The sequence below is a fragment of the Mesocricetus auratus genome, unplaced genomic scaffold, assembly GCF_017639785.1.
Source record: "Mesocricetus auratus isolate SY011 unplaced genomic scaffold, BCM_Maur_2.0 Super-Scaffold_4256, whole genome shotgun sequence".
Classification (NCBI taxonomy): Eukaryota; Metazoa; Chordata; class Mammalia; order Rodentia; family Cricetidae; genus Mesocricetus; species Mesocricetus auratus.
In genome coordinates this window covers 117,068,216-117,092,997 of record NW_024429182.1, presented here as the reverse complement: position 1 = coordinate 117,092,997, position 24,782 = coordinate 117,068,216, and the positions used below count along the sequence as shown (strand labels likewise).

At 48.4% G+C, this 24,782-nt stretch overlaps 1 protein-coding gene across 2 annotated transcripts in view; it reads right to left on the bottom strand.

The window, feature by feature from the left end:
• Nucleotides 1-8,488: 8,488 nt before the first annotated feature.
• Nucleotides 8,489-24,782, bottom strand: part of LOC101825589 (AP-3 complex subunit sigma-2) — a 48,653-nt gene continuing 32,359 nt past the window's right edge. For both annotated transcript variants that reach the window (XM_005077794.4, XM_040729766.1), the window contains exons 5-6: nucleotides 14,862-14,969; nucleotides 8,489-12,763 (exon numbers count right to left, since the gene is read on the bottom strand). In XM_005077794.4, the coding sequence (XP_005077851.1) occupies nucleotides 12,635-12,763; nucleotides 14,862-14,969 (237 nt within the window). In that variant the 3' untranslated portion in view covers nucleotides 8,489-12,634. The remainder of the gene's footprint in view (nucleotides 12,764-14,861; nucleotides 14,970-24,782) is intronic.

Sequence of the window (24,782 nt, the reverse complement as noted above, 5' to 3'; positions counted from 1 at the left end):
GCTAGTTCCAGGACAGGCTCCAAAGCCACAGAGAAACCCTTCTCAAAAAACAAGACAAAATATATTTTCATCCCCTTTTGGAAAAAGGATCTATTTTTATTTTAATTATGTGCATATGTGGGGATAGGGTATGTGAAGGCAGATGTCCTCTGAGTTCAGAAGACAACCTCAGATTCCTGGGAACTGGACACACAGTTGTGCCTGCAGGAGTGGATGCTGGGAACTGAACTCAGGTTCTCTGCAAGAGCCGCATACACTCCTAACTACAGAGGCATTTCTCCAGCCTCCATCCTTACCTGTCTATAGGGGCTTCTAGGAATAGAACTAGGGCCTCAAACGGGTTAATCAATGTGCTCTGCCCTATACCCCAGTCCACTTTTATTTTTATTTAATTATTTACTTATTACTCATTATGCAGCTGAGGATGACCTCGAATCTCCGATGCTCCTGCCTCCAATTTCTGAGCATGGGCATTGCAGGCGAGTGTCGCCACACCCTGGGTTGTGTGGTACTAGGACGGAACCCAGGGCTTTTTGCTTGCTACGCAAGTATTCTACCAGCTAGGCTGCATCTCCAAGCTCCTCCCCACCATGGCTTTTAGCAGATGTTTGTTAGCTTGTTTCTTTGAAGATGTATTTTATTTTTAATTATGTGTATATGTGGGAGCATGCACTCTTACAGGTGAGTTCAGAAGGGGCGTTAGGTCGCTTGGAACAGGAATTACAGGTGACTTCGACTTTCCAGCCCCTGCTTTAAACTTTAGTTGTAAGCATAGCTAGTTTAATTTTTCACAATGGCTGCTGAAATGGTGGAAGTTTAACAACCTGCTGTCCCAAGCTCATACACGCTAGCCCCAAAGCTCTATGCTTTGCTGGGTCCTCCCTTCTCAAAAAGGCCCTGGCTACTGGGGTAACTCTAGGGCCTGACACTGCTCTCTCAACACACACAGCAACATACTCCCCCCACACACACTTCCCAGCCCATTCACTCTTTTGGAATGCTAAGCATATGCAGAGGCTGTCTCTGGCATGCCCTCTGTCATCTGGGGACCCATGGTCTGGCAGTCAAATCCCATTACAAAACTGAAGTGGCAGCACACATTTGAATCCCAGCAATCCTGAGTTAGTTACATTTGACTCAAACTGGTAGAACTAGAACTCCGCACAGTATATGATGCCCTCAAGTCCCCCAGAAAACTGCTTCGACATGGGTTCAATGCGATAGAAAGTCTTTATTAGCTGTATGTCGACTATACTCTGTGTTGGGGATCCCAGAGTAGTCCTGAGTCTTTCTCAGGGTGAGCTTGTAAGCACAAAAACCATGCCCTGGGTTGACACACTCCAGTTAACAAGAACAGTTAGCTAGAAACCGATCTACAGAAGCCAAAAAGCAAGGTTAGTACTTTAGAGACTTTCCTGTAACCGTGGACTTTGATGGATTAGGTCTTTGTTTTCACTTTTGGCAGGTGGAGCTGTCTACGTGCTCAGTTTTACAGCCTGAATGGCACTTTATCGTGGCCTCAGTTGCACTAGGGTCTGGGGCCCTGTCACACACTAACAAACAGCCCCAGTTCTTGGAGGCTTCTTTCTTGTTCACATTCCATGCAGTCATGTTGGCTAAAGTTTTGTGCCAAATCACCTGCTTTCCAGGACCCAGGCTGAAGGAACTGCCCTTATCTGGGAACCGCCCATTGCCTAGCAGAAAAAAAGTGACCCTTGTTGCATCATGCTATGGCCTTGAAGGAGTCTCCTGAGAACTGGCATACCTCATTTATGTACACTTGTCACCAACGAAAGCTGTCACCAAAGCTGTGGCCTATCGCTGTCAAAACATTGGTGGGGTAGGATGTGAGCAGCAGCAATGCTCCCTTCAGCTGCCCCCCAACCTCACAGTCACTCTTAACCTTCCGTGAGCCCAGAGAGACCACACTCCGTCCGTCTGTGTGTCTCACACAGGCTGAACCACCTACATCCATCTTGGGCCATGGCCTACCCCACTCCATGGCAATCTCTTCCCTCACACTTCCCTGTACCCCTAGAGTTATGTAGAAAGACAGTAGCAGGCCTGGGGGCCACTGGAGGTGACCCCCTCTCTCCCGTTTCCCTGGTAATACCATGAGGGGAAGCCACTTTGGAGGACTTAAATTACCATATAGTGGGGCATCTGGGCTTTGCTGAGGCCCATTAAGGAACAGCTTCTTGCTTCTTGCTCCTTCTAGGTCGGAAGAATCGCACCAGAGCTCTACCTACAGCCTGGGTAGGGACCTAACATCCTAAGCTACCAAAACATGACACGCTGTTGTCTCCTTTAGGAGTTAATACAGCAGGGCCTGCCAGTCACCTGGCCAGGACTGCATCCCCGAGGAAAGCTGGTGAAGGCAGACTAGGGAGAGGGAGAACTAGTCACCCCTAGTGAGATCATACACCCACCCTCCAGAAGCCCCTCCCTGGGGACGGCAGTTCACAACTTCCTTCCTGTACCCTCCCCACAGATGATGAAGTCCTAGCTCAGGAAAGAGTAAGTCCCCTTCCTCCACCAGGTTTCTTTATTTCTCTCAGATTCGGGGCTGGAGCTAGCTGTGCTCTCCCTGGCACCCTGGGCTCTTTCACCCTTTTTCCAAAGCCCCGCCCCGGCTCCTTTTCCATCGCATGACTGCTTGCTCACCGCCATTGCAAAAGGCCTGGATTTTGCTTTTCCTTTCCTCCTCCAGGCAGCTGCCAAGATTTACAACCTGCCTTGTCCCGTGGTTTTCTTTCAAACTCTAATAAAATTGTCCTCAAGCTTCCTTCCTAGACTGCACTGAAATTCTTTGGCTAACAAGAGTAAGAACCCAAAAAGAAAAGATCGGTTTCCTTGGTAACCACTAGGCACGCGGGTTCCACGGCCCCAGACTGTCCTAACCCGAGCCTGTCTGAGCAAGATGCCAATAGCATCACTGCGGCCTCCCATAAGCCATGTTCTTCCTGGGTACTGCTGACCTGGAGTCCTCACCAGTCTTCTCTACGTCCTTCCCAGGACTCCCAGACACCCCCACTCTCTTGGCCTCACCTTATCTGTCTCTGATCTCAGGGAGCACCCTTGTCTTGCTGCTCCCATTCGGCCTGACTCTAACAGGCCCCGATACCTGCTGGTCACCAAGGTCATGCCTGCCTTCCCTCAGCCTCCATACCACGATACTTCCCGAGTCCCGACAGCTCCAGCTTCTTCTGTCTGTGCCCACTGTCCCAGTCAGACCTGACCTGGGCCCCCACGAATGCTCTCCTAGCTGAGCTCTGAGACATTTTCCTTTCTCTTTTCATCCGCTCTCCACACAAAAGTCAAGGGCAGAATGGAAACAGGAATGGATGTGTGGGCCTATCATCCCAGCATCTGGGGGAGGGACTGTGCATTTGAGGTCAGCTGGGCTGCAGGGTGAGGTCAAAGGCACTCTGGGCCTCCTCCAGGCTCAGCTCTTTCCCACCAGACTTCCCTTGCAGCCTCAGACCCTGCAAAGACCAGGAGCCGGGGCCTGTACCCCCAGAGTAGCAATGTGGGGGCGGGGCCTGTGAGAGAGCACTGTGCTCTCAGGACTGCTGTGGTTGTGGAGGGGGTGTCTTCCTTCTAAAGTCTGATTGTCCGTCCACATCAGCTCCTTCATGGGATCATGGTCATGCAATACACAGGACTTCTCAGACTCCAGAAAAGAAAAAGGAAAGTGAGTGTGTGTGTGTGTGCATTAGACAAGGAGGGTCTGTTTTAGCTCATGCTTCAGGGGATCTTCTCCTTCATGGTGGAGGATTTTGGAAGAGATTTTGTCCTCTGGCTCCAGGCCTTGGGTTTTGGTCCTCGCTCAGCCTAAGGCACACCCCGCAGGGACTGGCTAGAGCCCTCGGGGGCCATTGAGATGTGCTTCCCCCGGAGGTCTCTCTTCATATCCCAGGACAGAACCCTCCATGCTGAGTTCAGAGCCCTCTGAGGTACCTGAGAACACAGGTGTCTGTCCCAGCCTCATGAAACGGGGCAGCGGGACAATGGCAGTAATGACGCTGAAATCCACGGCTACCATTTCTTCAGCTCATCTCCCCAGTCAGTCACTGTCCCAGATGCTTCTTGCAGATGATTTTCCACCCATACAACTGTATATTTTGAGACGGGGCTTCATATAGGCCAAGCTGGCCTCAGATTTGGAGCAATGCTCCTGCCCATCTTCAGAGTGCAGGGCAATATAGAAATCCCCACCATGCCTGGTTGTTGCTCGCCCCCCCCCACCGGAAGTATAGCATGCCTACAACAAAAGGCAAATTCTTTTCTGTGCATTAATGTTTTGCCTGCATGTGTGTCTGTGTAACGGTGTCAGAAATCTGGAACTGAAGTAACAGACAGTTGTGAGCTGCTGTGTGGGTGCTGGGAATTGAACCCAGGTCCTCTGGACAATGCTCTTCATAACTGCTGAGCCATCTCTCCAGTCCCCCGAGAGAGACAAATTCTAAGTGGAGAACACGCTTCAGAACATGTGCACCCAAGCGAACAAGTGAACAGGATAGAGAGGAGAGAGCTCTGCCCTGTAGGAGCCCCACTGTGCCTGGCTGACTCACCCTTCTCCTGACTTCTGAGGGCCAGAGATTCCTCTCACCTGTCTTCAAGGTTGTCATAAATGAAACTTTGCCTTAGGCAAAGTTGTTTCTGCCTCTCCCACTGGTCAGCCTGCCTTAGCACCTGCTTTCTGGCTCCATGAAACAAGGTGCCGTGGTTAGCTGGGGCTTGTTCTGTGTGGTATCCTAGTTCCCTTTCTTTAATTGTCAACTTGACACAGCCTAGAGTCATCTCAGATGCAAGCCTCGACTGAGAAATTACCTAGTTCTAAGAGCATGTTTGTTGTTTTTGATGTGCGTGTGTCTTAGTTGCCAATTGGAAAAGGAGGATCAGCCCACTGTGGGTGATACCATCCCTAGGCAGGTGGTCCTGGGCTGTACCAGAAAGTTAGCTAAACCAGGCAGTGGTAGAACACATCTTTAATCCCAGCACTCAGGAGGCAAAAGCAGGCGGAGTTCAAAGCCAGCCTGGTCTACAGCCAGAGCTACACAGAGAACCGTGTGTGTGTGTGTAGAAACAAAAAAGAAAGTTAGCTAATCATGAGATCATGAGTCTTTGAGCGGCCGGCAAGCAGCATTCCTCCATGGTTTCTGCTTCTGGTTCCTGCCTTGACCTCCCTCAACAATGGTCTGTGACCTAGAAGTGTAAGTCAAATAAATTCTTTCTTCTCCTAAGTTGCTTTTGACCAAGTAATGCCACAGCAACAGGAAGGAAACTAGAACACTATGCTGTGTCCCAGGCCTTGAAAAGCATGTGTAATGCTCTTGTCATTCTGCCCACATCTTCTGAACACACATGAACTGGTGTGGCTTCCCTGAGTCATGCAGTGAGCACATACTCGGCAAGGCTCCGTGCCTGAGCCTGAGCATTCTGGATGAGTGCTGAATCCCATCTTCTGCAGGCATGTGACAGCCATCCCTGTTCTTCCACACCAGGCAGCCCCCACCACACGTGCTCAGGACCGGCTTCCCTCAACTTCCTGGCCACCAGGCTCAGCCCTTCACCCATCAAGGGTGCCTGCTGGGATTCTGCCTCTGTCTGTGGCCCTCACGTCCAGTGTTGGCAATGCCAGCATTGAGTCTCAGAGTCCAAAACAGCCAGGGCTACATAGACAGACCCTATCTCAAAAGCAAAATAAACCCCCAAATTCCCAAGACTAAAATGAATATTGTCTAATGCTGCTCCTGGATTGAGTCTTGTTTGTGCTGAGGAGGCTGACTCATGCCAGAGAGCTGGGCTGTTCCCATTTCTCAGATGAGGAATCAGACACAGAGGGTTAGGGACGCTGCCCAAGTCACACATCTGGAAGTGGCAGAGCCACTCAGACACACCAATGCTCTTTTTTTTAAAGGTTTTTTCTTTGTTTGTTTTTTGCTTGCTTTGAGGCAGGATTCTCTGTGTAACAGTCCTGGATGTGCTGGAACCACTTTGTAGACCAGGCAGGCCTTAAACTCACAGAGATCCGCCTGCCTCTGCTTCCAGAGTGCTGGGATTAAAGGCGTGCGCCACCACCACCACCACCACCACCTGGTATTTTAAAGATTTTTAAAAATGTGGTTCCTGAATAAAAAAAGAGACAAAAGAAGGACATGACTGCTCCTATGGTGGAGAAGGCTTATTGTAGATATGAGGGGGACCAGGGTCAGAGATAGGGACATCTGGGAGAGTGGACATGACCAGCAGACTGGGTGGGGCCTTGTGAGGACAGAAGAGGAGGAGAGAGGTGGGAGCCAAGAGGACAGGAGGCAAAGGCCAAGAGACCAGTGCAGCCAAAATGGCTGAGTTACACAGGGACCAGAGACTGGGGAGAGGAAGTTTAGCCCCCGAGCTGAAGTGTTCAGGGGAGGGGGAGGGATATGGCACCCAGGATGACCCTGTAACAGGTAGGGACTGAGGGATACTAACCTGGGTGACAGATCTACTTTGATGTTAAATAGGCACCCCAGTTAGCCATTTGTCCCAGGCTTGAGACCTAACGTACGTGTGTGTGTGTGTGTGTGTGTGTGTGTGTGTGTGTGTAGAGAGAAAAAGAGCACCCCCTTGCATATGCTCGTATATATCCGCATATCATGTGTGGGCGCCCACTGAGGCCAGAAGAGAGTGTTGGATCCCCTAGAGCTAGAATTACAGATGACTGTGAGCTACCTGTTTTGGGTGCTGGGAACCGAACTTGGATCCTCTGGAAGAGCAGCAAGTGCTCTTAACCACTGAACTACCTCTTCAGTCCCGCATTTATGTTTTATTCAGGGCTTTAAAACATGCTGTCCTGCTGGGCGGTGGTGACGCACGCCTTTAATCCCAGCACTCGGGAGGCAGAGGCAGGCGGATCTCTGAGAGTTCGAGACCAGCCTGGTCTACAAGAGCTAGTTCCAGGACAGCCTCCAAAGCCACAGAGAAACCCTGCCTCGAAAAACAAAAGAAAAGAAAAGAAAAAACCGCGCTGTCTTTACATCATTACTATCAGGCTTTCCTCTCAATGGTGTAACATTCATCGCATACTTTAAATAGCTACTGGGCCATGTTGTAGGTCCCAGGGTAAGCAGGCTCCAGGAGTAGAAAAGCACAAACAGAGCTAGGATAAATAGGGACAAAGTGTCCCTCAAGGTCCTGAATCAAACTCAAGGTGGACACTACCTACCTCAGGGACAGCTGTGGGGGTGGGGCTAACCAAACCTTCAATCCTTAATGCAAAATCTAGGAAAGCTGGTTTCAAAGTTGTGGGTTCAAACAGTTTGCTTTGGTGTGGAAATCATTTCTGTAACAGGAAAGATTGCACCACAGGCCCGATGCTGCGGTCTCTGGCCTGCAGCTACCTCTGGCCAGGGAGCATGGCTCAGACAGCCTACAGCGAGAGCCAGGTGAAGGGTGTCACATGCCCAGTGCCCTGCACTCTAGGCTGGAGAAGGGTGGCGGTTGCTCCCATGGAGGGAAAATGCCCTGGCGTTGTAGCAATCTCATGACCCCGACTGCAAGCTCCACTGTGGGAAGACACTTGTCCCTCTTGGGTAAGAGGCATACTAACCAATGAAACCACAGGCTTTTCTCTGTCTCTTCTGGGACAGCAAAGAATTGAGATGCAGCCCCAGATGCAGCGACCTGTGTGTCACGCTGCCCATCTGTCACCTTGAAGAGGCTCAAGGCCAGTCTACTACATATAGCCCCTTACCCCCAGATCAGTTCCCCCACTGCGACTGGGGTCTTAACTCATGCTGCTTGGTAAGTCGGATGGTGTGAAAAGACGCAGAAAGTGTCCTTTAGCTGTGGGTCCTGCCATTCCACAGCTCCATGTGGATCACTGTGATGCTACAGTAAGCTGACCAGCACAGGCCATTCAGTTACATTTTCAACTGAGGGTGTTTCCAAATGGTGGTGGCATTATAGAAACAAAACCTGTTCTAAATCGGGGAGTATCTGGACGTTGAGCATTCTCAGTCTGAGGGACTGGGGGACTCATGTTTGACAACTGTACCTGGAACTCCTTTACAGTATTTTAGCTGTACTTTTCTCTCAGGAGCTTGCAAAAACTGTTCTCCATCATGCAGAAGACAGTCTCCAGCCTTCCCATCCCCGCCCCCGAGACAGGGTCCTCATTCATTCCCAAGTGCTCCCAGGATCCCAGTCTGATGGCATAGCTGCCAAAAATACAAACTATGTTCTTGAAAAGGCCTAAAGGTTATTTCCCAAAGAAAGTAGGGGGTGCTTATCTGACCCCACTTTAATTGGGCCCAAACAACTCCATACATGTCAGTCTCCTGTCCACTCATTCACCAGCGGGCATCTAGCCCAGGCAACTTCAGCTTAACATGCCTGCATCCCGTCTCCTCTCAATACAATCCTTGCCCCATGCAGCAATGGCCGTCCCACCCCTCGTCTCTGTCCAGAGATGCTGTAAGGATGAAGTTCTGCTGTCCCCCGCTGCCCACTCATCTACCATTTTTATTGAGCAGTATGAATGAGACACCGGGGAGAGCAGCGGGTGGGGGAGGGGGAGGTACAGCACTGGGTAGGAGGCTGACCCCCAGCCCTTGAGGGCTTACATCCTAGGAGGAAACAGACAACATGGTATCCCAGTGCCTTAAGGAATGGTGAGGCTGAGAAAGCCTAGGAGCTGCTATTTCACAGGGTGTGTGTGTGTGTGTGTGTGTGTGTGTGTGTGTGTGTGTGTGTGTGTGTGTGTAAGACTGTGTGTGCACGTGCAGGGGGTGCAGCACTTCTGGAGGATAGCAGGACTGCACTGGGCTGAGGTCAGCTGAAGCTATGTCCTCAGCTTTGAAAGTGGAGAGAAAGGACGTTTGTTTCTTACTCCTTTAAGTTGCAAACACTTGCTGTCAGGAGGGACAGTGCTCAGCGGCTGGACATAGGCTAAGTCTTTTGCTGAACTTTGGTTTGTTTGTTTGTTTGTTTGTTTTTAATGTGAACTGCATGGGGCCTGAGAGATGGCTCAGCAGTTAAGAGCTCTTGCTGCTCTTCTAAGTTTGGTTCCCAGCACCCTCATGTCAGGCATTTATAACCAATTAACTCCAGCTCCAAGAGATCCAATGCCTCCTGGTCTCTGAGGGTACCTCCCCTCCCCATATAAAAATACCGAACTACATGAATATATTTCCAATTTGGAAAGAACTCTGGAAAGGATTAGTCATTTGCAACAAGCTGTTTCCTCAACAGCCACTTCTGCCAGAAGGTGTGGGTGAAGAGCACTCCAGAGCCTCCAAGAAGGCAGACACTTTGACCTGAAGGTTCGGGCCTAGGTGGGGATTAGTCTAACCGCTCCCACATCGAGCTGGCTCACTCTGGGTGGTCAGCACACTGAGAGCAGTGGACATCCAGGATGTCTGCAGAGAGCCCACACTCTTCTGGGTGGGTCTCAGTACTCCATCCTGACTGCTGCAAAGGTGGGCGAGACCCTACTCTGTAGCTTTACTTTCATGGACCTATCCCCGGGTGCTCTTTGAAAAGACGTGGACAGATGATAGACAGCCACGCTAAGCAAACCCTTTACAGGCTAGGCCACAGGTTGAGCCATTTCTCCTAGTTTCTTTTCTGAAGCTGAAGTCACAGAGAAAATGGCTAGACAAGCTCTGTAGTGGAGAGGGAGGGAGAGCTGTCTCTGTATGTGGCAGAGCATGAATACCCAGGGGTTGAGAGACTCAGGATATCCTCAGGGTAACACATATGGGGCTGTGGGCAGGCTTGGGGAAGGTGATCTGTGCAGCCAGATTGTCATGTTCCAACCATGTGAGCACTATCAGGGAAGCTCCAAGACAGTGACACACAGAGAGCGTCTCTCAGCTCAGGACCAAGCTTGACCCCCATCAGGCACTTACACAGACAATGGGTAGTGGGAGGGTTCCGGTTTTGAACTAGTGGCAGTGAGAAAACCCAGGAAGCCTCAGTGCAAATTCTCCAAGTTCAGGATCCCAAAGCAAACACAAACTCAGCCCCTGGTTGCATAACCGAAAGGGGACACTCCTCTTCAAAAAGATCAAGGACTTCCTCTAACTACTCACAGGAAAGTGCACATAGCAATTTTGGAGGTGAGGAAGGAGAATTGAGGATCCAAAACCCAAAGGGGAGAAGTAGGTAGAGCTGGATCTCAGACTATAGCTTTGCTGGCCGCAGACAAACTAGCTTTAAGTCATTAACAATTAATTAATTAATCCCCCCAGCTCAACTGGAGGAATTGAGTTTTCCAAGCCCAAAGCAACACTATAAAGGGGTGGTACAAGCCATTGTCTGGTTCTTGCTTTTGCAGTCTACAGGGCCAGGTCATAGTTTTGAAAAACAAAGTAGTTTCTAGCTGGCAAACACCTCAAATCCAAACTACCTTGGAAGCCCAATACTTCCGACTTAATGGTGCCTTCAGCCAACAGCAAGCATCCTTCAGAATGCTACAACCCTTAACTGGACACAGTCTGGGTGGCCTCATCTCAGGCAGTTAACAGAGGGACACAGAGGACATCCAGCTCTTGGGCTGGCTACCTTAAAAATAAGGCCTCTTCTATTAGTTTTTGAGAGTGGCTTAATCCCTTTGAGACTCAGTTTCCCTGTCTGTCATCTATAAAAGAGGGGGTTGTGAAACTGGGAGGAGCTATCTTCAGTAGTAAGGACAAACAAGGTCTTTGGAGCCAGGCAGGCAGGCATGTTTTAGACTTTAGCTCTGCATGAACTAGAAGCAATTTACCTGCCCCAAGTCTGCTTTATTTGGCAACAAAACGTGCTTCTGAGTGTCTGTGGCTGGGCCGGGGGGATGGCTCCAGCTGAGAGCACTGATGCTCTTGCGGGGACCTGAGTTACATTCCCAGCACCCATGTTTCGGGTGGCTTCTCAACCTCTGTAACTGCAGCTCCAGGGAATTCTACACCTTCTTTTGGCCTCACAGGGCACACAACCCGCCTCTGGCCTCAGAGCATACCCACATACACAAAAGAACAACACAAATAAAATCTTCTTGTTGTTGTTGTTTTTCAAGGCAGGGATCCTCTGTGTAACAGCTGTCCTGGAACTTGCTTCATAGATCAGGCTGGCCTCAAACTCAGAAATCCGCCTGCCTCTGCCTCCCAAGTGCTGGGATTAAAGGTGTGTGCCACCACAACCATCCTTCAAAACAAATCTTAAAAAAATACAATGTCTGTGGCAAAGATTGGTAAAGGATCTTGCTCATGTCACCCTACAGCAGATGCAAAAAAACACTGGTTTTCTTCATTCCTACTTCATATCCAGCCATTGTAAAAGGGGCAATAAGATAAACAATAAAACGGCATTAGGGATTTGGTCTCAGATCTTGTCCTCTGGCGAACTGCCCATTATTGCAGAGGGCTGAAAAGATGGGGACAAGACGCTGTGGGCAGCCGTGGGCATGGGACAAGAAGTCCTGCTGGAAAATGAGGAACACCGACCGGGTCCTGACACGGGGTTCTCCTAGGACCATCAGCAACATCACAAGGCCGTGGAGGGGAGGTGAACCAGTTCTTCTCCGCCACGCCTGACACCCAGCTGACGGCATGGAGAAGAGGGCCTGCTCCTGGCAGCAGCTTTAGCTCAGATTAGCCATAAGAAGAAGACTCAGCACGTTAACATTTACAGGTTTCCAAAGCTGTGGGAGAATGTCGTCCAAAGGAGCCCAGTGTGCTCACTGCAGGACGCGGAGTGGAGAACACTATGGTAGCATGCGGCTTGCTCAGCCCACACAGCACCCGGTTCATGCTCTCAGCTCTAAACTCTGAGACTGGTCAGTGGGTTTCTGAGCAAGGGGAAATGATTCATCATTCATAACACAGCCACTGAACCTTCTGCTTCCAGAAGGACAGTGTATTTTAAACTTGGGAAGAGTCATAACTCTGGGAAAATCCAGCCTTCAAAGTCTACAGACACCAATCTCATTTGGAAGAGGGCTTTGGGGTGTGTGTGTGTGTGTGTGTGTGTGTGTGTGTGTGTGTGTGTGTGTGTGTGTGTGTGTGTGTGTGTGTGTGTGTGTGCGTGTGTGTGTGTATATGTGTGTGTGCGTGTGTGTGTGTGTTAAATTGGGTCCAGCACACAGATGCCTGTGGCAACAAAACTGGGAGTATGCCAGCGGGGAAACGTGCTCTGAGCAGCTGCTGATCCAAAGGCTTGGTTACACAAAGGGACTCTAGGAGTGCAGGCCCTAGCAGAGCCAGCGTACACCCTGCCACTCGACACAGTCGGCATCTGAAGGCTGGTCCTTCTCTCTGCTCTCCTGCCCACTGAGTGACACAGGAGCTCAGAAGCCCTGGGTGCTAGGGAGGAAGGCAGATGTGTTCAGGCCCGGTGGTGGGGCCCTGGGAAGCAGGCCGCTTGTTCCACAGTCCCCAACCCTGAGGGCAGCTGTGTGTGGGAGGCAAAGGGGCGGTGGCGTAGTGCGCGATGTCTACCACAGCCATGTGTATCAGAGAGCAGCAGGACGGCCGAGCAGTGTGCACCCAGCTCCCTGCCCACTCTGTGAAAGGCAGGCTCAGTGCGACTCTAGAGGCTCACCAGGGTTCCAGTTCTGAACTTGACTGCCTTGCTCACCCTAAGGACCCCAGCTCAGCCCGGTCCTCCACCTTCACACGAACTGGGACAAGTTGGGAACTTTGATGTTGAGGTCGCCAATGTTGATGTTCCTCGGGATCTCAGGAAGGTTCATATTCTTCACAGCAGACACAGCCCTCGCAGGGGCTGCTGAGAGACCACCCTGGGGGAAGGGGTGTACAGAATCAGTCACTTTCCCAGTGTCATCTGCTTGAATCTCAATCCAGATGAGGGAGATTCAAAGAATTCCAAACGGCATACATGGGAGATTTCATTTTCCTTCCTCCTCAAAGGTGGTCAACAAAACCCTATTTAGATGGCTGGAGCTTGGTGTGGAGCACAGCCGGCCCACTATATGGTCTGCAGCAGGGGGTGTGTCTTGCGCAGTTTTGCAGCTGTAGCATCTAACAGTGCTCATGGCCTGTGGTTGATGCTCAATAAACGGTTGCTGAGGGACTCTGATATGGTTTTATCCAAGTTTTAAGCATTGAGGATACTCGATTTACAAAGCAAAGCAAAGCAAAACAAAACAAAACAAAACCCTTTCTTCAAGAGTCCACCACACACACCTTTAACTCCAGCACCTGGGGAGGCAGAGGCAGGTGAATCTCTGTGAGTTCGAGGCCAGAACTGTTACACAGAGAAACCCTGTCTGAAAAACAACAACAACAAAAATTACAGGAAAATGCTAAGTTGGAGAAATTCTTTAAAGGAACACTCGGTGTGAGCTGGGAAGCACCGACAGGGACTGGGAGCTGAGCAGACACCCCACAGGCTCACCCAGGAGTGGAGAGGGACAAGTGACAAAGACTGGGGAAACTCACTGTTCCCTAACTCTCAGGAAGCCCATTCCCACTCCCCCTCCCGCTGGTTGTCTCTGTGGTTTAGACCCCTGGCCTGACTCACTCACTCTGCCTGGAAACGCTCACTCCCCAGCCGACACTCCTCAGGAAACTCTAGCAGCCAGAGCCGTGGCTAGAAAAGCTTCTCCAACAGGATCAGCAGTCCTCACAGGAAGAAATCCTGGTTTTGTAAGACAGGCTCCGCTGCATAAAGGAAACAAACCCTCGAAGACACTCAGATAGGGATGTCACTATTCCACTATTTCTGCAGCCATGAGGAGTAGGCCTCTAGCCTTGCTCACTGCAGGGCTGGGAAGGCTAAGACCACAGTGGGACAGGCCTGGCTTTACCAGGAGCTTCTCCATCAAGTCTGTTGCCACATGAAGATGGGGTGGGTATGGGATTTTCTTTGTTGCTGTTGATTTTCCAGACAGGATTTCTCTGTGTAGCCCCTGGCTATGCAGACCAGGCTGGCCTTTGAACTCAGAGATCTGCTTGCCTCTGCCTTCCCAGTGCTGGGACTAAAGGTGTGCGCCACCGTCTCCCAGATGGGTATATTTTCAAATCAGCATTATTGTAGTTTTGCAGAAGTCTCACTGCAAATACGGAATCTTGAATTCCTATCATGAGATATGGTTTCTGGAAGAACAGATAGATACACACAAGCACCACAAATGTGTGCTGTAACCATATTCTAGAAGCTGTTTGCTTTTTCTGCCATCTGCCTGTCCTTTAAGCCTGACATCTCAAGTTGCCCTACCTGTTTAGTGTTTATACTAGCCTTCAAGTTAGTGGAGACAAATAGAGACAGAGTGAGACCCACCTCCTAAGGACCCAGAGAAACATAAGCCACACAAACCATAGAAGCACACATAGCACAGACAAGACACATGAGCCCACCTAGCATCCACAAACTCACATAGCATCCACAAACCTACACAGTACACACAAGCTCACATGAGCCCACACAGTCTACACAGGCGCACATAGCATCCACAAACCCACACAGTACACACAAGCTCACATGAGCCCACACAGTCTACACAGGCGCACATAGCATCCACAAACCCACACAGCCCATACAAGCTCATATGAACCTACACGATCCACATATCAAACACAGACCCACATAGCATCCACAAACCCACACAGCCCATACAAGCTCATATGAACCTACATAAACCCACACATCATACACAAACCCACACAGCCCACACAAGCTCACATGAACCCACACAGTATACACAGGCGCACATAGCACACACACACTCATATAGCATACACAAAGCTACACAGCACATACAAGCTCACACAAGCCCACAGAGCATACATAAGCTGCACATGCTACACAAGTACACGCTCCTCCCTCTGCCCAGTGCTCTCTACACAGCCAGGGCATGAGTGTAGCTACTTCCTTACCTCTGACTTCTCCAGTCTGTTTTGAGCTTCAATTTGAGCCACAATTTCATTCATGTTTGTTTCTAACACCATCCCACCCATCACCACCTCCTGAAGGATGTAGTGCACCTACAAGAGAGACAACAAGAAGACTCAGCACAGCACCGTGGTTCCTTTGGTGACAGCAGTAGAGGGGTCAGACAGGCCACACTCTGATCCACGCTGGTGGCCATGCCAGAGGCACAGCAGGAGTCAGCTCACCAGAATGCAAGGCACTGATGGGAAAATCTCAGATACACAAGGCCCTCAGGGCTTCGGCTCCAGAATTTCTCTTGCTACTGCTGTGCCTTTACATACTAAATACCAGAGAAAAATGTAAAGGCACAGCCTTTAGTACAGTATGATTATCTGATGGAAATATCCCACTCTATTGGACATTTTTATCTTAAACTGTTTAAGTTATGACTTTATACAATGATAGTTTAAATAGGATTTTGACAATTAAAGGTTTTTAAAAAATGTAGTAAGAGATTATAATAGAGGTTAATTTAGTGGAAACATTAATATAGGTAAAAGTAGGATATGGTGTTGCCCCCATCCCTGATAAGGCAGGGGGTACAGAGGATAGAAAATAAAAACAAGAAAGGACAATGCAGCTAGGTCTTTGATTGAGGAAAACAATTGAGTCCCAGGAGTTAGCTCAGGTTCCTTCTGATATTGGGAAATGTGTTTGTGGGTTTCGGTGTGCATCATAGCTAAAACAAGGATTTAAACAATTGATTTCATGTAACTAAAAAACAAAGAATTAGATGGTTAGTTTAGATAACTGGACAGGATTCTAATATAAAAAGTAAAACAAATAACCTGTTTTTCTGGCAATTATAAACACCACTGCTATGGTTGCCAGGCTCCTGATCTGTGAGAAGTCTAAAAGATCACAGTTTAACTGCATGTGGGTTCTTGGGGACAATTTGCTTTTCACCTGAAATATGCGAAATATTTAATCATGTATAAGGAAATGGGAATGTGTTGTTTTTCACTTGTACTCATTGTAATCATTCACTTAAAAATAGAATGTAAACATATTTAATTTTTATAGTGCTGAAAGGTTTTGCTGGGGTATATAAGTTGTAAGGGAAAAAAATAAAGACAAGAAGAAAGGAAATACCAGGGTAGAAGAACAGAACAGAAAAAGAATAGAGTGAACAAGCAGCAGAAGGAATAATAAAATGAAGAACTACACTTTGGCTCTCACTGAAGTCCTCATGTGTCTGTCTGTCTGTTCAGTAGTTTGCCTGCTCTGCATCTCCTATTCAGACCTGCTGAAGGCTGGCCATTCATCAGCACCCTAGGTGAGATCCTGACATGTTGGAGGGAGTGTGAGTGTGAGTGTGTGTGTGTGTGTGTGTGTGTGTGTGTGTGTGTGTGTGTGTGTGTGTGTGTCTTTCAGTGGCCCCATAGAGTTAAATTTTACTCCCTCAGATAGAAAAGTCAATTGAATGATCACTCCACCGACTCTGTGACTCCCCTTCAATTCCTGAGCTGTTGAAACCTGGTCCTTATGGCAGCAGATCCACTACTCAGCCACCTCACTAGTGAGACCACAAGGAGTCTCTGCCCTTTGACCTATGGCTTTGGGTCTCCTATTAGCAATGGCATGGGGTGGAGGGTTGGTATCCTCAAGACAATGAGGTGGTGGCGGAGGCTTAGCTCAGAAGGTCGTGTTTAAATTCTAGCCCTGCTTTTGTTAACTAAGTGGTCTTGGCAAATTCTATTCTCAAAGCTTCAGCTTCCCTCCAAAACCACAGGAGTAAAATGTCTGGGTTAGATAACTAGAAGGAGGGGCTGGAGAGACGGCTCAGAGGTTAAGAGCACTGGCTGCTCTTCCAGAGGACCCGAGTTCAATTCCCAGCACCCACATGGCAGCTCACAGCTGTCTGTAACTCCAGTTCCAGCAGATCTGGCATCCTCACACAGACATATATGCAGGCCAAACATCAATGCACATAAAATAATAAAAATAAATTTAAAAAAGATAGCTAGAAGGAAATCTAGACATAAAATGCCTTGGCTGGGGCCTGGTACACACTGGGTTCTACACAAGAAGAGATGTTTTCTTATCACTCATTTGACTGTCATCACACTGGACGGCATTAAGTAGGTCCAGCTATGAGGTCCAATCCCCATCCACTGGTTCTCTAAGCAAATTACATCTCGAGGCACAGCTGGGATGGAGCAGAGGCAATTCAACCACAGGAGAGCTGCCATAGAAAGTCCTGGGTGGGTGAAGGCAGATGTGTTCTCTGGGGCCTACAGGGCACTACTTCACATTACTGAGGCTTGAACCTAGGGCCTTGTGCAAGCATTTTCCCCAGTTCCCCTTTCAACTTTAACATTATGTTTGACTCCTGTATCTCAGGCTGACCTTGAACTTGCTATGTAGCCAAAAATGACCTTGAATTTCTGATCTTCCTGCTGCTATCTCCCAAGCAGTAGGATTACAGGTATGTGCCACCATAACTAGTATAGCCATGGGAACTCAACCCACAGCTATGTGCATGCTAGACAAGCACAGCTGACCAATGTGTCTAGGGCTTATCTTTCTGAGAAATATTCTTGTTAAATTGCTCAGGACAGCCCTATACCCACAATCCTGTCTCATGTCTCAACTAGCTGGGATTATAGGCCTGTGCCACCAGCTCCAACCTGGCACTTCAAATTCCAAACCAAACCATAACAACAAGACTTGCAATTATTCTCTGTAAACCAGGAAGTCAGGAAGTACTACCTTCTGTTGTCAAGTAAGTGCAGAGCTTTTGGACCACCCCACAGGAGGCCAGAAAAGGTCCCGAGAAAAGCAATTAACTACAGAATGGGGTGGGTTTACAAAGCTCTTGGACCTGGCTGGGACAGCAGCTTTATATAAGAGGGAGACTAAAGACAAGGCTGAGAAGGTAGCTTGGATTTGAAGTAAGGTATCCTAGCCTTGAGATGATGATGATGATGATGATGTGTGTGTGTGTGTTGCAACTGCCTCTATATGTGTGTAGTGTGACTGACTATGTGTATACTTTCAGAGGCTAGGACACCAAGTATCCTGTTTTATTGTTTGTTCTCTGTCTTACTCCCTCAAACAGGTTCTCTTATTGAACTTGGAGGAGGGATCCTTTCATCTCCACTCTCCAGTGCTGGGGTTACAGGTCATGTGACCATGCCTGACCATGTTGGTGCTATGACCTGAACTCATGTCCTAATGTTTGCACAGTAAGTGCTATTGCCCACTGAGCCGTCTCTCTAGTCCCTAAGACATCCTTTGTTGAGCTTTCCTGGGTACTATAGCATGTTTCTGGTCTCTGAGCATTAGCTGCAGTAGTTCCCCACCAGCTAGGATGACCCAAGGTGTCCTCAGACATTTCTAAAAATTTCCCATAGGACACAGTCATAGCTGAGACCACTGACCTCCAGTCTCAAGTGTCAACTTATTCTTTGGTACCAAGAAGTTGAGAACAAGATGTCTGCATGCTTTCATGCGTTTGATACAAGAAGCTCTCTGTGTCCAGAAAGAAGGCACTAACCCATGTAACTGGGATTTGTCCTTTGTCCTTGAGGGGAGGAGTACATAATAGAGTAACCCTTTAGGTGTACCCATTTATTAAGCTTTAATAACCACTTCTCTGTTTTCTCCCTCTCTTTTCTAAATTCTTTTTTTTTTCCCCAAGACAGAGTTTCTCCATATTGTTTTGAAGGCTGTCCTGGAACTCGCTCCGTAGACCAGGCTGGCCTCTGAACTCACAGAGATCTGGCTGCCTCTGCCTCCCCAGTGCTGGGATTAAAGGCGTGCCACCAGCGCCCGGCCTCTTTTCTAAATTCTATATAATATACATTACCCATATTATACATTAATATATATCCATATGAAAATAAAATTTAATAGTAAAAGTTTCATATTTAGGCAACTTATAAAATGTCAAGCAAGACTGGTTTTCATATTATTCCTTGGGGGAACTCTATTGCTTATACTTCCCTATCAAATAGTCCTCTGGCCATATTAACTCTATGGAAGTTCCTCAGAAAGCAAAAACAGAACTACTATATGACTCAACAACTCAATTTCTGGGTATACACCAAAGGGGAAAAAAACAAAACTAAAAGCAGAGACTCAAAGAAACATTTATACATCCATGTTCATATCCACAATAGTCATAGTGGGCAAGAAATAGAGGCAACCCAAGTGGTCACTCTCAGATGGGTGGATAAGCAAAATGTGGTATTCCATAAAATAGACTACTATTCTGCTTTAAAAAGGGAGGGAATTTTGATACATGCATACATCCATGCAACATGGGTAAACCCTGAGGATACTGTGTTAAACAAACTAAATCAGACACACACACACACACAAACATACTATAAGATAGGTGCTGTGGCGCGAGCCTTTAATCCTAGCACTCAGGAGGCAGAGGCAGGCGGATCTCTGAGTTCAAGGCCAGACTGGTCTACAGAGTGAGTTCCAGGACAGTCAGGGCTAAAGAGGAACCCTTCCTCAAAAAACCAAACCAAAGCTAAACAAAAAACAAGCAAACAAAACAAACAAAAAGCATACTATGAGGCCCCTTCAGTAACAGACACAGAAAGCAGAATGGTGGGTTGGGAGCAGGGCAGGCGGGTTTTGTGTGGCAGTGTATATAGAGGTGGGTAAAGGTCTCTGCAGATGGACAGTTTGTTACTCTATGGCACTGACTTGCAAACCTTAGACCTTAAAAAAGAGACCTGGGGCTAGAGAGATGGCTCAATGGTTAAGAGCACTGGCTGCTCTTCCAGGACCCGGGTTCAATTCCCAGCACCCACATATCAGCTCAAAACTATCTGTAACTCCAGTTCCAGGGGATCTGATACCTTCACACCAGTCACACAAAGTAAAACTTAGATGAGTTATTTAGAGAGAGAGACCTGTAGTAAAGCACTCTTGGTGCTTCCTTCTTCTTTGTTTAGCCCACCTCTCCTTCACTGGTACAAAGCAATACTTTTGTTGAATATCAACCATGTGCCAAGTGCTTCATAGAATTAATTTCACAATATTTGTCTGAGTTTGGTAATTATGATGGTTAGTTTTGAATGTCAACTTGCCACAACTTAGAACTGCCTGGGAAGAGAGTCTGAATTCAGTAACTGTCTTTATTGGATGGATCTGTGAGCATGTCTGTGGCGGATTGTAGACTGTCCACTGTGGGCAGCACCACAGCCTAGGTCCTGAACTGTACCAGTCAGGAGACGGCAGATGAGACAAGCGAGCAGCCTGGGTGGACTTGCTTCTGTCTGCTCTTGACTGCGGGTGTGACTGATGTACCAGGTGCGTGACTCCGCCACTGTGACTTCCTCTCAGCCCTGAAATCAGAAGCCAAGTAAACCCTTTCCTCTCCTAGGCTGCTTCTTGCCAGGATGTTTTACCACAGCAACAGAAATGAAACTAGAATAGCTCCTTCATTTCACATTTGAGAAAATGCTGATGGAGTTCTGTAGCGCCAGGAGTCATCAGTTCCAGAACTAGGTACTGAGTGCAGGTTGGGCTGACTGCAGTCTGCATCTGTCACCACACTCTCTCATGACGCAGTGCACATGTGTCACCACACTCTCATGACACAGTGCACATGCATCACCACACTCTCATGACGCAGTGCATATGTGTCACCACACTCTCTCATGATGCAGTGCACATGTGTCACCACACTCTCTCATGATGCAGTGCACATGTGTCACCACACTCTCATGACGCAGTGCACATGCATCACCACACTCTCATGATGCAGTGCACATGTGTCACCACACTCTCATGACACAGTGCACATGCATCACCACACTCTCATGACGCAGTGCATATGTGTCACCACACTCTCTCATGATGCAGTGCACATGTGTCACCACACTCTCATGACGCAGTGCACATGCATCACCACACTCTCATGATGCAGTGCACATGTGTCACCACACTCTCATGACACAGTGCACATGCATCACCACACTCTCATGACGCAGTGCATATGTGTCACCACACTCTCTCATGATGCAGTGCACATGTGTCACCACACTCTCTCATGATGCAGTGCACATGTGTCACCACACTCTCATGACGCAGTGCACATGTGTCACCACACTCTCATGACACAGTGCACATGTGTCACCACACTCTCATGACACAGTACACATGTGTCACCACACTCATGACGCAGTGCACATGTGTCACCACACTCTCATGACGCAGTGCATATGTGTCACCACACTCTCTCATGACACAGTGCACATGTGTCACCACACTCTCATGACGCAGTACACATGTGTCACCACTCTCTCATGATGCAGTGCACATGTGTCACCATACTCTCATGACGCAGTACACATGTGTCACCACACTCATGACGCAGTGCACATGTGTCACCACACTCATGACACAGTGCACATGTGTCACCACACTCATGACGCAGTGCATGTGTCACCACACTCTCTCATGACACAGTGCACATGTGTCACCACACTCTCATGACGCAGTACACATGTGTCACCACTCTCTCATGATGCAGTGCACATGTGTCACCACACTCTCATGATGCAGTGCACATGTGTCACCACACTCTCATGACACAGTGCACATGTGTCACCACACTGTCTCATGACGCAGTGCACATGTGTCACCACACTCTCATGACGCAGTGCACATGTGTCACCACACTCTCATGACGCAGTGCACATACGTCACCACACCCTCTCATGACGCAGTGCACATGTGTCACCACACTCTCATGACGCAGTGCACATGTGTCACCACACTCTCATGACGCAGTGCACATGTGTCACCCAAGGCTTGCTGACGATGTGATGCCCCAGTGGGAACTCTTCACCACAAGCCCCAGAACAATGTACACCGCCAAGCACAATGCTGCATAGGTAAAAGACCTTCTCGCATCTGAGCAGCTTATTCCCTGGGCTTCGAAGACACATGAAAGTGTGACTGTGGAGGTTTTCTGGACATGGTACAGCAAGAGGTCTAATTTACAGTGTGATGGGAACTAGAAAATAGAACAAAAGTTAAGAACTTCTAATATGAACATCATAAGATAGAATTCCCAAAAATCCATTCAAGAGTGTTCTAAATATAAAAAGGAGAACTGGAATTGCAAACCCATCTTCAACAAAGCTAGGAGAAAACACAAATTCTACACCCAAAAACAGTCACACAGGTATCAAGAGCAGGATCGCAGGCAAGGAAGGCTCCCTTTGCTTCATAGAAGAAAAAGAAGAAAAGATGTGACAAAGAGGGGTGGGAAGCTGGTGAGCTCAGAAAGGCTGCAAAATCACCTCCTCAGGGGCAAACACCCCTCTCCACCCCCAGATACCAAAATCACCTCCTCAGGGGCAAACACCCCTCTCCACCCCCAGATACCAAAATCACCTCCTCAGGGGCAAACACCCCTCTCCACCCCCAGATACCAAAATCACCTCCTCAGGGGCAAACACCCCTCTCCACCCCCAGATACCAAAATCACCTCCTCAGGGGCAAACACCCCTCTCCCACCCCCCAGATACCAAACTTACCTCCTCAGGGGCAAACACCCCTCTCCACCCCCAGATACCAAAATTACCTCCTCAGGGGCAAACACCCCTCTCCACCCCCAGATACCAAAATCACCTCTTCAGAGTTAAAGCACCCCTTTCCCACCCCCCAGATACCAAAATTACCTCCTCAGGGGCAAAACACTCCCTCTCCACCCCCAGATACCAAAATTACCTCCTCAGGGGCAAAACACTCCCTCTCCACCCCCAGATACCAAAATCACCTCTTCAGAGTTAAAGCACCCCTTTCCCACCCCCCAGATACCAAAATTACCTCCTCAGGGGCAAAACACTCCCTCTCCACCCCCAGATACCAAAATTACCTCCTCAGGGGCAAAACACTCCCTCTCCACCCCCAGATACCAAAATTACCTCCTCAGGGGCAAACACTCCTCTCCCACCCCCAGATACCCCTCTCCTACCCCTCAGATACCAAAATTACCTCCTCAGGGGCAAACACCCCTCTCCACCCCCAGATACCAAACTTACCTCCTCGGGGGCAAACACCCCTTTCCACCCCCATACCAAAATTACCTCTTCAGAGGCAAAGCACCCCTCTCCCACCCCCCAGATACCAAGCAAATTTTTTTTTGCTGATGGAGGGCAGAAACCTCCTTGGACCTAGAGTTGGGACCACATCAAAAAATATACAAGTCCACTGTATGTACCTCACAGATGTGGTCCCCGTGGCCGTAGAATAGAACATCTTTGCTTTGGGGAAGTTCATGGATGCCTAACTTTATTAGCTGCCTAGAAATAAGGATGAATGAACTCAAAGAACTCTCTAACACGGGAATAACAAAGCCAAGCTTGGAATTCCTCTCTAAACAAAGTTCCTAACGATAGCTAGCACCTGAAAATTAAACCTACTCAAAAATGATTATAAAAAGCCACCTATCCAGGAGCTAAATAAAGACACAACAAAGAAAATTAGGAAACAAGAAAACGGAAATACTAGAAATTTGATGCTAGGGAGCAGCCAAAATAACAAGAAAGCACTCTGAAAAATGAAAGAGAAGGAAAGTGAGGGCAGACAGGATGTCTCAGCGATACAATGCTTGCCTAGCAGGCGCCAGGCCCTAGATTTGATCCCCGTACTGCAGAGCAGCAAAGCAAGAGATGATGGCACAGCAGGAAGGAGATGGGAAAGTGCACCACAGTGGAGTTCAGGGACAAAGGGGAAGCAAAAGTGAATGACAGAGCCGGGCGGTGGTGGCGCACGCCTTTAATCCCAGCACTCGGGAGGCAGAGGCAGGAGGATCTCTGTGAGTTCTAGGCCAGCCTGTTCTACAGAGTGAGTGCCAGAATAGGCTCCAAAAGAAAAAAAAAAAAAAAAAGAAGATACAACTAAAAATAATAACGAACAAAAGGAAAGAACCGAGAGAGAAGTGGATGAAACAAAGGAAGCAAGGGGCTGAGGTGTGACAGGGAGAGTGTTGTCTGGCACGCATCCCCAGCACTCCACAACCAGGGATGATGGCTCACACTTGTAATCCAGCATTTGGGAGGTAGAAGCGGGAGGATCACAAGTTCAAGGTCAACCTCACCTACATAGGGAGTTTTGAAGCCAAAACCAATGCTTAGTGCTAGCAGGGAACATTAATATTCTCATGGATACAAAGTACAACTCAAGGATTTTATGCCCAGTTAATCATTCTTGAGTTTTCCTTGAGGAATCTAGAACACATGTGACAATTAAGAGGTGACTCAGAAATACTATGGCATACAGGAAAGATCAGCTTTGAGTGGGAAGACAAAGACAAAAAAGGTCAGCTTCAGGGTTCCACGCCTCAACAAGCAATGAAGGCAGCACTCGGGAGGCAGAGGCAGGTGATCTCTGTGAGTTCAAGGCCAGCCTGGTCTACAGAGTGAGTTCCAGGGCAGCCAGAACTGTTACACCGAGAAACCTTGTCTTGAAAAAACAAACAAACAAAAAAGAAAAAAAAAAAAGAAAAGAAAAGAAAAAGAAAACAGCAATGATCAGGAAGAAAAGTGGGGGAAGAGAGACCACGACCTTCAACAGCTGATAATCTGAAGACAGCGTGCTCACCTATTATGATTTTTACTGATTTCCCCCACAAACTCAAACCTGCTATCATTTGCTACAAATAAAACTCTGAGAGCCACCAGTTAAGGCCAAGAAGATCTCTTTCAGATTATTAGCTGTAAGCCACTAGTTTATAAAACTCACCCAGAAGGCATCATCTATTATTTTCTTGCTCTAAATGAGAACTTTCCAGGTAGGGCCTGTAATCCTGGCACTCAGAGTAGGAGTTGGGAAGATGATGGATGGGTTCTAGAGACCAGCCTAGGTACTGCGGCAGCCTAGGTACTGCG